This window comes from Colius striatus, chromosome 7 (genome assembly GCF_028858725.1).
Source record: "Colius striatus isolate bColStr4 chromosome 7, bColStr4.1.hap1, whole genome shotgun sequence".
In the NCBI taxonomy this organism is placed as follows: Eukaryota; Metazoa; Chordata; class Aves; order Coliiformes; family Coliidae; genus Colius; species Colius striatus.
The window spans coordinates 24,814,007-24,826,484 of NC_084765.1; the positions used below are offsets into that span (position 1 = coordinate 24,814,007).

Below are 12,478 nucleotides of genomic sequence, written 5' to 3' on the forward strand. Positions count from 1 at the left end.
CCAGATTGTAAAACAAGAGCCACTTGATTTATGTAAAATCTGGAGAGTCAAAGGTTTCTGCATGTGAACAAATAAATGCAATACTGTAAAAATATTCTTCCCTTAATTAAAGACAGTGCCCTCCTAACAGTGTTAGCAGGGCTAAATTGAATAGATTAGCTGCTAAGTGTTAGACCATCCCTTCCTTAGGTATGGTTACAGGCTCATGATTTCCTCTGCTCAAGCCATATTTTATTTGAGGAGAATGTTACACAAAGCTGTTTGGTCTTGGGTGGGACAGAGGGAATAACGTTCAAGAGAGAAAAGTCCAAAGACTTTGCACTTCTAGGACCTTTTGGAAATTTGATGTGTAGAAATCATCCTTTCAAAGTACCCTGTTGCAAGTTAACATGCGAAATAAAGTTTACAAAATTTTATTGTCTTTACAGCTCCATCATCGTTCAACTCTGATCTGGTGTTTTGGACTACACAGGAATAGTGTAGGATTTGGAGACTTGTCATTTACATGGTTTAAAGATAAAACATGCTGTCAGATATACTTGCTGCTTGGCTGCAGTTGTAGGGTTTCACAGTGATTTGGGGTTTTTTTTTTGTTACCTGTATGTGTTTCATAGTAACATGGTTTAAAGGTCTTTAAACTTTTATCTGTTGGGTATTTGCTGTTATGTTATCTGGTAAAGGCTGCTATAATGTTTGTAAATATACATCTAGTGAATGTGGGGTAGTGGAGTTTTTAAATGTAACAGAATACTTTTCTAATAATAAATTACTTCAAATAGCTTCTCAAACAGTGAGGAGAAAAACTTATTAATGATAAATTTAGGTCAATATTTATGGTGTTACGTTTTTAAAGGTCTCGTTCAACACTTGGACACACGAGGTCACACTGGAGTCAGAACTCTAGTTCTCATGCTGCACGACCTCAAGAACAGCGGAACCGCAATCGGATTTCCACAGTCATACAGCCACTGAGACAAAATGCAGCAGAAGTAGTGGACCTTACAGTGGATGAAGATGGTAAGTTGCATTGCTCTGAGAAGTCCTTTCTTTTTTCAGAAGGAGGATGAACAGTGTAAAGGGAGTTGAGTTAGTTGCATCAGCGGTAACATACTATTCTATGAAAAAATACTCAGTTCTAAACAAAACAACTTCCAAGCCTGTCAGAAAGTCCTCTTGTGGCCTTCCTTTTAAAATTAAGAGTTTAGCCATTCTCAGTGGGTCTACTAGATCTAATTTTTCTTCCAAAACTAACTTGGGTGTGTGTCTGAGGGCTGACTCACTAGGCAGAAGTTACAGAACAGGTAGGAACTACTTCTTTAAAAATACACATTTACTTCAATACAGCACTATAAAAGGAAAGTCGCTGATGCTTTGGAATAATTACTGTTCTTTCAGGCCTTGGTGTAAAAATAATTTACAAAAAAACCCAAAACACTCACCTCCAAACTCATAAAGCATTTTAGCTTTTTGAAGCTGTAACTTTTCGTTGTTTCCTAACATTAAAACTTACTGGCACTTCATTAATGTATTCCTGCTGAAAATCATAAGAGCAATTTCCAGGTATTGTCAAAGGTTGAGAGAGGGAAAAACTAAAGCTCATGTACGTGTTCACAGGTGGGGTTTTTTGTTGTCATTCTTGGTTTTGGGTATTTCTCAAGTGCCTGATACTTATAGTATTTAACAAAAGTCTTACCCTGTTGTAGCTCCATCCCTGAGTACATTGCAAGCTAGTATCGTGCAGTATCTTATTCTTGAAGTTGTTTTCGTTTTTGGGGTGGACTAGAGAGTTGGAAGGGTTTGGAATTGGTTTTGATTGTTTGATGGTTTTTAAGGAAGAGAATGGGTTGGTTTACAGATTCTTTTCTTTAACGATTTACTGTTAAATATCCTAACAGCTCTATCATTGAAGAGGAACAAGCATCTACTGCCTTAAATTTAAATGATAGAATTTATTCATAAACTCAGGAACAAAATTACTTGTAAAAAATATTATTACTGAATGAACTTTTACTTGTGTAATGTATATATTTAGGACTAGCTTTTTCTCTCTGCCCCAGAGGAAATGCCTTTTTAAGATTAGTCTTCCAGGATTTCAGGGATATTATTTTTAGCTTTAGACATCAAATTTCACCCATGAGCCAGTTTAAAATTACAAAAATTGTGAATTGACACTGTTACAAGACAGCACTGCACTTTATCATAACTTTACTGGCATCTTCAAAGGTACTGGTCTCAAGCTTGTTGAAGTTAGGTTTCTCTTAGCTAGTAGTTGAGATTGACCAAGCCGGCATGGAGGCAGGGGAGATAAAGAAGTGCCTGTATTGCTAATGGTGAGTCAAAACATAACAGGCTAGCAGGGTGATTGAGACTGATAGAATCGAGAGTTGTCTGACTGCAGGATTGCTTTCACAATGTATTGGCATCCAGTCTTGAGTACTGTGTGATCACATATCACTGTTAGGCTATATATGTTCTGTATACTTGCTGGGATTTTTCAGAATTTAAATATTAACAAATTTCTCCCCAAATGTTTTCCTTGAAATATCTTAGTATATGGGAATGACACATTAAAATCCAAAGGAATTTAAATGTAGGTATTGGGTCATGTTTTTTTAATGTGATGAGTTGGAAGACTTGCAAGAGGAGATATGTTTATTCCCTTCCTTGCTAAGTTATACAGATATACCTACTAGATATAGAGAGAAATCTTGAAAACTAGTCATGTTTTATTTTGAGACTTTATGTAAAAGAAGTATCTGAAGTGTCTCTGCTGCTTTTATTTTTTTCTTTCCTGCTACTCATGCAGATATTTTTACTAAAAAAAAAAAGCTGTTTCTGATGCTGTTCCCTTTATGTGATATCTCATCTTTCTAGCCATGTCATTAACTTGTCAGTAATTGGGAAGAAATTTCAAGCTTAATCAAAGGCAGACTTTTTCAAAAATAAATTTTAATTATGCCACCAAGTATCCTTTTAAAATTTAACCTGTTTACAATTGTGTAGTAGAAGACAAGATTTATCAGGTGTTAGGTGTATATCCGTAGATCAAATGAAATATATTGCTGAATATTACTTTCACAAATGCAAAATGAAACGCGTATGTACTTTTAACAGAAGACTCGAGTACTGATTAAATGAATCTGCTTTTTACACGCTGAGACTAGAAAGCAGCTTTATCTTGCTGTAGCCTTTAGTACTGTGCATCTAGCATGACTGCAGTTTATGAAGTAATACTGCTAATTTAGAGGTTATTATGCTGTTCTTGGTTAGCTATTTAGAAATTTTTCTATTGCACGTAGGCATTTGAAAAATGGTACAGGTGATAATCATAGTAGTTTGCCTGTGAATTTATGAAATATTTCGGCAAATGTTTTAATCATAAAGTACCAGAGTAACTTAATTTTCTTTCTAGTAGTACTGTACTCAGGAAATTAAACCTGATATGTCAGATTTGGTTGGAAATTGATTTTCTATTAATCTTTAAAGCTGTGAGGTTTTAATTTTTTTTCCTCACACACAGTTGAAACAGAATTCACCTTTGTGTTTTGTACCCAACAGGCTTTTGTGTTCCAAATTTCTTTGCATCTGGCAAGACCAGAATAGATAATTCTTTGTAACGTAATTAAACAACAGCAACAATAAAAAACCCAGCGGCTTTTAGAGCTTAAAGGACATGAAAGCTTTTTTGTTTTGCTAGAGCCAACAGTTGTGCCAACCACATCAGCTAGAGTGGAGCCCCAGGTTGTGAGTTCTACTTCGAGTAACAGTTCTAGTACGTCTACCTCAGAGCAGGCCTCTGATGCAGCTCCAAACGTCTCCAACAGCCAGCCCTCTGCAGCACCAGAGATGACTTCCAGTCTTCCCAGTGGCAGCACTGCTGGTACTTCAGCTGGAGGTATAGAATAAGACAGCTTTCTAAACTGTTATGTTGCCTCCTAGTTCAAAGGAGGTAGAAGTTATTAATCAGCATTATGATTAAACAGCATCTGAACCTGTAGCACTGAACAATAATAAGTTGAGAGGACAGGAATGTGTAAGAGACTATTGAATTTTCCCCCAAGATGAAGTAAGTTGTGCTGGAACCTCCTGCTTTTGCCTATTGGAATGGTTTAGTTGCATCTAACAAGCAACATCCTTACTTTTGAGGAGGCAGAATGTAGTTCACAGGGAATTAAGTCTTCCATTGCCATGTGTTACAGAGGTGTTTTTTTAATGTGTATTGTAAGGAAGTGAAATATATATAGATTCCTTGAACCTCCCCCTGAAAATTACTTCATTGGAAACCCATTTATACAAAGCTGTATAGATACTGACCTATAATAGAGCTGTATGTACAGGTAGCACTCATAACTTCTCTGAAACATGAATGTTTTGCCTCTACCAGCAAGTCAGGTATAGATTTTTTTGAGATACAAAAAATCTGAGCAGACCACAATTGGGCAAGAATTGGAGGTCTCCGAACGCTACCTGTGAGGACAGTCTTTCCTCCTTTCCCGACTGATAATGTGTCTTAAATTAGCAGAATAAGGCAAATGTCAGTTCATGTCCTCTGATGTTTTCCATGAGTACATCTACATGAGCCACTCAGTTTTGGTTCATTTGACAGGTGTAGCTAAATCTCCTTCTTTGTATTCAGTTTGCTTTGTTTTAGTCTAGATCTGTTTTTCAATCAGTTAATTCATCATGAAGTACAGTTGTTTTTTTTCTATTTAAGACACTGCTTTATAGTGATCAGCTTTACTAATTTCTTTCACTTCAATATTAACTTTCTTTATCCTCAAGATGATATAAGAAGAACTGCATCTAATACGACACTGGAAACTGGCCCTCCAGCCATGCCAAGGTTACCATCGTGCTGCCCTCAGCATTCTCCTTGTGGAGGACCTTCACAGACTCATCATGCGTTGGGGCACCCACATACAAGCTGCTTTCAACAGCATGGTCACCACTTTCAGCATCACCACCACCATCACCCTCACCCAGCTGTTCCTCTGTCCCCTTCCTTCAGTGACTCCAGCTGCCCTGTTGAAAGACCTCCTCCAGTGCCTGCGCCTTGTGGAGCAAGCAGCAGTTCTGGCACCAGTTACCATGACCAGGCATGTTTAATTCTTGTGGCTTTGCCTTTGATATTTCCAGTTGTTACAGATTTGAGAGAATAGAATAAGATCCTGCATTGTGGATTATTCTCTTGTTCTGTGGTAGGAATTACAGAAGGGAACTAAAAGAAAAAAATGACCTATAATACATGGACACAAAAATTTGAAGTGTTACAGAAAGTCATAATCCAACAAGTAATCTACAGATGTGGAGTCCTCTTGATGGCTGTAAGATGATAGTGGCTGTTTAAGCAAACCAAAAGTAAATACCTTGAAATATACTCTGCCAGTCATAGCAGTTTTGCAATCAAAATAATTGAGCTGCTTTAAGGAAAGAAAAAAATCAAGTCCAATGTTCTGTTTATAAAAGGTATAAAAGAGTTGCTCTTCTAAAAACAGTGCTTTTTTAAGACTTTTTCAGTAACTAAAATCACAATTTCTAAAGTTCTAAAACAGTACTGTTATAAGTAAGAACAATGCTGTACAAAGTTAATTTATAGTGTGTAGAACAACAAACCTGGCTTCAGTTTTAATCTTAATACATTAAGCACAACTGAAAACGATAAAGATTGGGGTTTGCCTACAAATACTTCAATGCATGTTGCTCCTATATGCTCAGCTGATTTATCCATCATAGAGTGTTTGGGGTTTTTTACACAATCTGGTGTAATAAATTTAGGTTCTCTCACTAGATTCAGAGACTTGGGAATCAGAAATGTTAACCTTATTCAAAGAATGTTCCAGAGTCAAGTCTTAACAATTTGGATCCCAGTTGCTTGTGACAGTATTTATTTTTCTTTTTTATCACATTATGTTTGAGAATGAATTTATTTTCAAATGTCCAAAGAATTGTTTGGAAAAAAGATGGTTTGTTTATGCAGCAGGCGTTGCCAGTAGACTTAAGCAGCAGTGGCATAAGAAGTCATGGAAGTGGTGCTTTTCATGGAACCTCTGCTTTTGACCCATGCTGTCCTGGTTCTTCATCTCGAACTGCAATTTATGGGCATCAGGCTGGTGCTGGCCCGAGCCAATCAATAACAATAGATGGATATGGATCAAGTATGGTTGCTCAGCCACAGCCCCAGCCTCCTCCTCAGGCATCGCTCTCTTCCTGTCGGCATTATATGCATTCTCCTTGTAAGTACCAATAAGTGCTGGCTGCCTGTGGGGGGCAGAAGGGGGTGGAACCAACCAAACAAGAAAATTCTTCTGATCTGTTTCCTTTGATCTTGGAACTGACCTAATAAAACACATATGAAGAAATGTATTTAAACAGTTCAGCTTGTGTAGAGGGTTTTAACAGGATCAAGGTAAGGCTAAAATATTTTCTTTTGAATGACCTTAATAACATTCTGACTTCAAAAAATGTATTTACTATGAAAATGTTTCTTGTCTCCGTGGTGTTTTAGCAATATCATTTTGTTTCTTGGTTGATGTCTTGTCCCATTCCCCCAGTGAGCTCTTCTTGAGTAAGCTCAGAGAGTCAACTCATTTGTTTGATTGTGATTTCTTTTTTCTCTTGCATTCTCTCTACAGAATAGTGGATGTGGGTCAGGGTGTGTTGAATTTGTAAAAATTTAAACAAGAAACTTGAAGTGAAATCTGTGACCTATATACCTTTTGTAGCGTGCATCACACAGATTATTATTTTTTTTATCTTTACCAGCAGTGGCAAGTGGAATACTTTTTGCTGCAGAAAGGGTGGATTTCTTGTAGGGTATATTGTTGGAATCGCTTTATTTTAAAACAGCATAAACATATATTCCTGTGTTGCCACTCTTAACACTGGTGGAATAAACTGAAACACTTGTGTGAAGGTACTTTTTTTTTATAAATAAATTGAAGTCAAAACCTGCTACTGACCAAATTAAAAGCATGTGATATTTTCATTGCAGATGCTTCTTTGACCAGACCTCTTCACCATCAAGCTTCTGCATGTCCTCATTCTCATGGAAATCCTCCTCCACAGCCACAACCTCCGCCTCAAGTGGATTATGTTATCCCTCATCCAGTGCATCCTTTCCATCCTTCAATCTCCTCTCATGCATCTTCTCATCCTGTTCCACCTCCACCTCCACCACCAACTCATCCTTTAGCCAACGCAGCTGCTCCGATACCACAGCATCTTCCTGCAACACACCAGCCTATATCCCATCACATCCCTGCAACAGCGCCTCCAGCACAGAGGCTACATCCTCATGAAGTGATCCAGAGGATGGAGGTCCAGAGAAGAAGAATGATGCAACACCCAACGTATGTCACAAATGTACTCAGAACAATATCTAAACATATAATTCATTTCCCTCAGGTTTGTAAAATGTTGCATGTGAATCTCAAACTGTTAATTGCATGGTTAGGAACTGTTAGTGTTAAACCATGGTAAGAAGTATCTTTACATACCGTCACTGTCACGTGAGCGTTAAGACTGAAGCTTTTCCATTACATCTCTCAGTAGTTTCTCCAGGTAAGGCACAAATGGGGCATGGAAGAGAATCATAGAGTCATAGAACGGTAAGGACTGGAAGGGACCTTTAGAGATCGTATAGTCCAACCCCCCTGCAGAAGCAGGTCCATTTAGATCAGGTTGCAGAGGAACATGTCCAGGTGGCTTTTGAAAACCTCCAGAGAAGGAGACTTCACACCCTCCCAGGGCAGCCTGTGCCAGGGCTCCCTCACCTGAATAGTAAAATAGTTTTTCCTTAAGTTTAAATGGAAGTTGTTGTGTTCCAGCTTCTTTCCATTACCCCTTGTCCTGTTGCTAGATACAATAGAAAAAAGTGATGCCCCAACCTCCTGACATCTACCGTTTAGATATTTGTAAATATTAATGAGATCCCCCCCCCTTAGTCTCCTGCAGACTAAACAGCCCTAGTTGCTACAGCCTTTCCTCATAAGGAAGATGCTCCAGTCCCTCTTGACTTGGGGAGCCCAAAACTGGACACGGTACTCTAGATGACGCCTCACCAGGGCAGAGGGGGAGAAGAACCTCAACCTGCTGGCCACACTCTTCTTGATGCATCCCAGGATGCCATTGGCTGTCTTGGCCACAAGGGCACATTGCTGGCTCATGTTTATTGTCAACCAGTACTCCCAGGTCTCTCTCTGCAGAGCTACTCTCCAGCAGGTCAATCCCCAGCCTATACTGGTTTATGGAATTGTTCCTCCCTCTTGCCCATTACTCATCTTCCAGGTAACTGGCAGCTGGACAGCCTAGAAGGTACATCATAAGCTCATTTCAAATATGTTCCTTGACATTGTGTTTTGCCTTGTTGACGCTGCTAAGATTCTTATTACCTAACTAGTGCTTTAAAGTAAAACACTTTGTCGTAAGAGATCATTTATCACGTTTAATTCAGATTTAACCTTAGATAGTTAGGTAGCTTTACTGTGCGTTTATGTCTTTAGAAGAGAAGGAAGAGACTGAATAATATCTGTACGGGAATGTGGCCACTGTGATACTGTGTAAGAGATGCAGCTGTTATTAAACTAGATTGAGGACAATAGTATCAACAGAAATCAGTCAGTACTGATTTAGTATTCGATTGCAAAGTTACTGAAGTTATTTTATTTCTGGAGATAATATTTTTAAATATTCAAGAGAATTTCAAGAATGAGCTCTCTAGTCATTGCTCCTAACTTTGCTAAACAAATTGTACTGGTAACTAACTTAAAACTGATTTAGAAGTTAGTGCTCAAACAAAAGTTTGCTTTAACTGCGAATCTTGAGGCAATTTTCAGATAATTCATGAAAAATATACAGGCAGTAACTGCTCCTTAAGTGGCACATGACAGACTTCTCATTCTTCTCATTGTGTGAGAAGAAAAATAAATATAATCCTGCTTTCTTAGTCCTTAAAATTTTTATCTATTTGAACTTAGTCCTCTTCTTATCTTTGCTATACAAATGGAATAACCTCTAAACACTCTAACCTAAACAAACATAACGACATACTGCTTGTGTATGCCAATGATTATGCAATCATGCCCAAAAATAAATTTTGGGTCAAAGCTGAGAATGTGGGCTGGATGACCAGGTAGTGAGGTGGATTGTTTACTGGTTGAAGGGAAGAAGGCAGAGTTGTGGCCAACAGGGCAGAGTCTAATAGGAGGCCTGTATCTAGTGGAGTCCCTCAGGGGTTGGTGCTGGGACCAGTACTATTCAATATATTCATTACTGATCTTGCTGAGGGAACAGAGGACACTGTCAGCAAGTTTGTTGATGGTACTAAACTGGGGAGAGTGGCTGACACACAAGAAGGTTGTGCTGCCATTCAACGAGACCTGGACAGGCTGGAGAATTGGGTGGGGAGAAATCTAATGAAATTCAACAAGAGCAAGTGTAAAGTCTTGCATCTGGGAAAGAATAACCCCATGTACCAGTACAGACTGGGGAATGAACTGTTAAGAGAGTAGAGCAGGGGTGCTGATGGACAGCAGGATGACCATGAGCCAGCAATGTGCCCCCATGGCCAATGGCATCCAGGGGTGTATTAGAAGGGGTGTAGTGAGTAGGTAGAGAGACGTCTCCTCCCCCTCTACTCTGCCCTGGTGAGACTGCATGTGGAATATTGTGTCCAGTTCTAGGCCCTCAGTTCAAGAAGGACGAGGAGCTGCTGGAGAGAGTTCAGCACAGGGCCATAAAGATGATGGAGTGGAGCATCTCCCTTCTGATGAAAGGCTGAGGGAGCTGGGGCTCTTCAGCTTGGAGAAGAGGAGACTGAGGGGTGACCTCATGAATGTTTACAAATACCTAAAGGGCAGGTGTCAGGAGGATGGAGCCAATGATAGGACATGGGACAACAAGTACAAGCTGGAACATAAGAGGTTCCAAAGAAATACAAGGAACAATTTCTTAACTGTGAGGGTGAGGGACCACTGGAACAGGCTGCCCAGGTGGGTTGTTGAGTCTCCTTCTCTGGAAACGTGAAAAATCCACCTGGACAAGTTCCTGTGTGACCTACTCTAGGTGGTTCTGCTCTGGCAGGGAGGTTGGACTAGATCTTTCAAGGTCCCTTCCAATTCTTGTGATTCAAGCCAAGGTAACTACCATTGTAATTTTCCTTAAAATATTATCTTATCAGTTCTGGAAAATTTCTCGTGGTTTGGAGACTGGAAATGTGACTATTGGCATCTCTTAGCCTCATTAATTTTCTTTGTATGTACAGAAACTCTATAAAGAGGATGTCAAGGAAGAATCTCTTATCAACATTTGACTAAAGTCATTGATCTCGGGTCAGACAGTGTCAGTTTGCAAAGTGACATTTTTCATTTTTTCAGAAATTGTTCCTCTATTGGTGTTTCTTTTTCCTTCTAATCATCATACAAATTACTTGCAAATCAATATTGTAGGTTTCTTGGCCCAACTTCATGTAGATCAGGTTATACTCTGACAGCTCTTCTGTATATCCACTCTGTTAAAACACAGACCGAGTCTGCTAGAAGACCTGTGATTCCTTTGGTTCTGTGTCCCAGCATCTCAGAGTGTCCATAAGATGATGTTACGTCCTTCTTTTCTAGAAATAGCATATGGGGTATTGTGACTTGAATACTTTCTAATAATATATGGCTTTCCTAGGATTGGAAGTAGAGAGTGATTGAGTACTCACTGTCATTTCTCAAGCATGGATCTTGGGATGGGCCACAAGATGTGCAAAACGCAGTGAATGAGTGTGTACTGCATTTGTATAACATGAGACTTTTCTGTTAATTTGAAGCCTTCTCACTCACTTCTTACAAAGATTGTGGGGTAGACAGCATAGGAGTTTTACATATGTAGAAATTATTTAAACTGTGTTTCTTCTAAAACTTTTTTTTTTAGGAAAAATGAGCCCACATGACATTTCATTTTTATGGAACCATGGAACTTATTTTGCTATATTTTCTTATTAAAATACATTCTTCCAGTTTTTCTGGCATAGATATTTGATAAACTGAGGGAAGTAAGACCAGGAGGTACAGGTTCTACTAAGTCTGTTCCCATGTGTTGGTTTTATACCACTGCAGAAAATAATACTTCCAACATTTATAGAAGCTTTACCAAGTTCTGTGGAGAAGCCTTAGTTTACAGTGACTAGAATAGTGTGCAGTTAAGTAACTTTATGTTTCCAGATCTGTAAATTTACAAAGTGTCTATTTTGTCAGGTAGTTTGAAGTATTACTCAATCTGAAAACAATGTACTGCATTTAACAAGATGCAAGTTTCTATGTTGAATTACAAATACTTTCTGCATTAAAAGCAATGGAAAGTAAAATACTGATCTACTTCTTTCTGCGCTTTGGAAGTGATAAAGTAATAGAAGTCACACAGCAGACTCTTTTTGAAGATCTTTTCCAAAACTGTAGTTGTTCTATATCAGCTGGCATGGAAAAAAAACCCTGTCTGCTCATGAGCTATGATGCAAGCATGTTTCAAGGAGAATTATACATTGACTGGTATAATTTTACTAGAAATAAACTGCAGCAAAGCTGTGAATGATGAATTAAGCCCTTGGTCATTCCTTCTGGAGTTGCTTCTGCCAAGTCATAAGCAGATCACAATAGCTGAAGCTGGCTTTGTCTTTGACTGTGAAATCTGTGTTATACTTAGTTTCTAACTTATGTGAAGTTTAAAAGAAAATACTATATGGGAAGACGTTTGGCTTTTTTAATTTTAAACACACTCCAGTAATTCAGCCTGTAACCTTTTTATTATGAATGTTGCTTTCTTGATATTAACAAGTATGAGAAATAAACTGTTGCTGGTTTATGTTGTTTAGACGTGCTCATGAGCGGCCTCCTCCACATCCTCACAGAATGCATCCCAATTATGGTCATGGGCATCACATTCATGTGCCTCAGACAATGTCTTCCCATCCTCGACAAGCTCCAGAGAGATCTGCCTGGTTAGTAATCCGATACTATTTTAGTTCTTTGGGACTGAGGACAAAAGACCATAATGTACTGATCAGTGCTGAAAATGCTGGCAGGGATTTTTAAGAAGTGCTGCATGCACCCCCAGTTTACAATTTGTAGATGTTGATATGACTTAGAAATACTGCTTTGAGTACTCAGTATCCTAAATATATTTCTAGAGGGTTTTAGCCATTGTTTTTAAGATGGAATTGAGTTTTACTGACTGTAGGTAGTTATTTCAGGAATTTATTTTAAAATAGGCAAGCAAAACATTGTTGAAGACTACTCTTATATTTATGCACTTTGTAAAACAGATTTGGATTTGAGTTAAACTAATTAATTTTCTCTCGTCTTTGAAGTCACTTAAAATTTCATCAGGCCCACTCACAAAGGTTACATTTGAGTTCCACAGTATATTTACTGTTTAAAAAAAAAAAAGATGGTTTGACCATTATGGAAAAGATGCATGTGTGACAGCTGCAGTTCCCATA

The 12,478-nt window shown here is 38.5% G+C and overlaps 1 protein-coding gene across 1 annotated transcript in view; it reads left to right on the forward strand.

The window, feature by feature from the left end:
• Nucleotides 1–12,478, forward strand: part of RNF111 (ring finger protein 111) — a 53,335-nt gene that overhangs the window by 26,366 nt on the left and 14,491 nt on the right. Inside the window, exons 4-9 of the mRNA XM_062000303.1 lie at nt 854–1,017; nt 3,698–3,895; nt 4,783–5,096; nt 5,978–6,233; nt 6,992–7,349; nt 11,852–11,977. Coding sequence (XP_061856287.1) covers nt 854–1,017; nt 3,698–3,895; nt 4,783–5,096; nt 5,978–6,233; nt 6,992–7,349; nt 11,852–11,977 — 1,416 coding nt within the window. The remainder of the gene's footprint in view (nt 1–853; nt 1,018–3,697; nt 3,896–4,782; nt 5,097–5,977; nt 6,234–6,991; nt 7,350–11,851; nt 11,978–12,478) is intronic.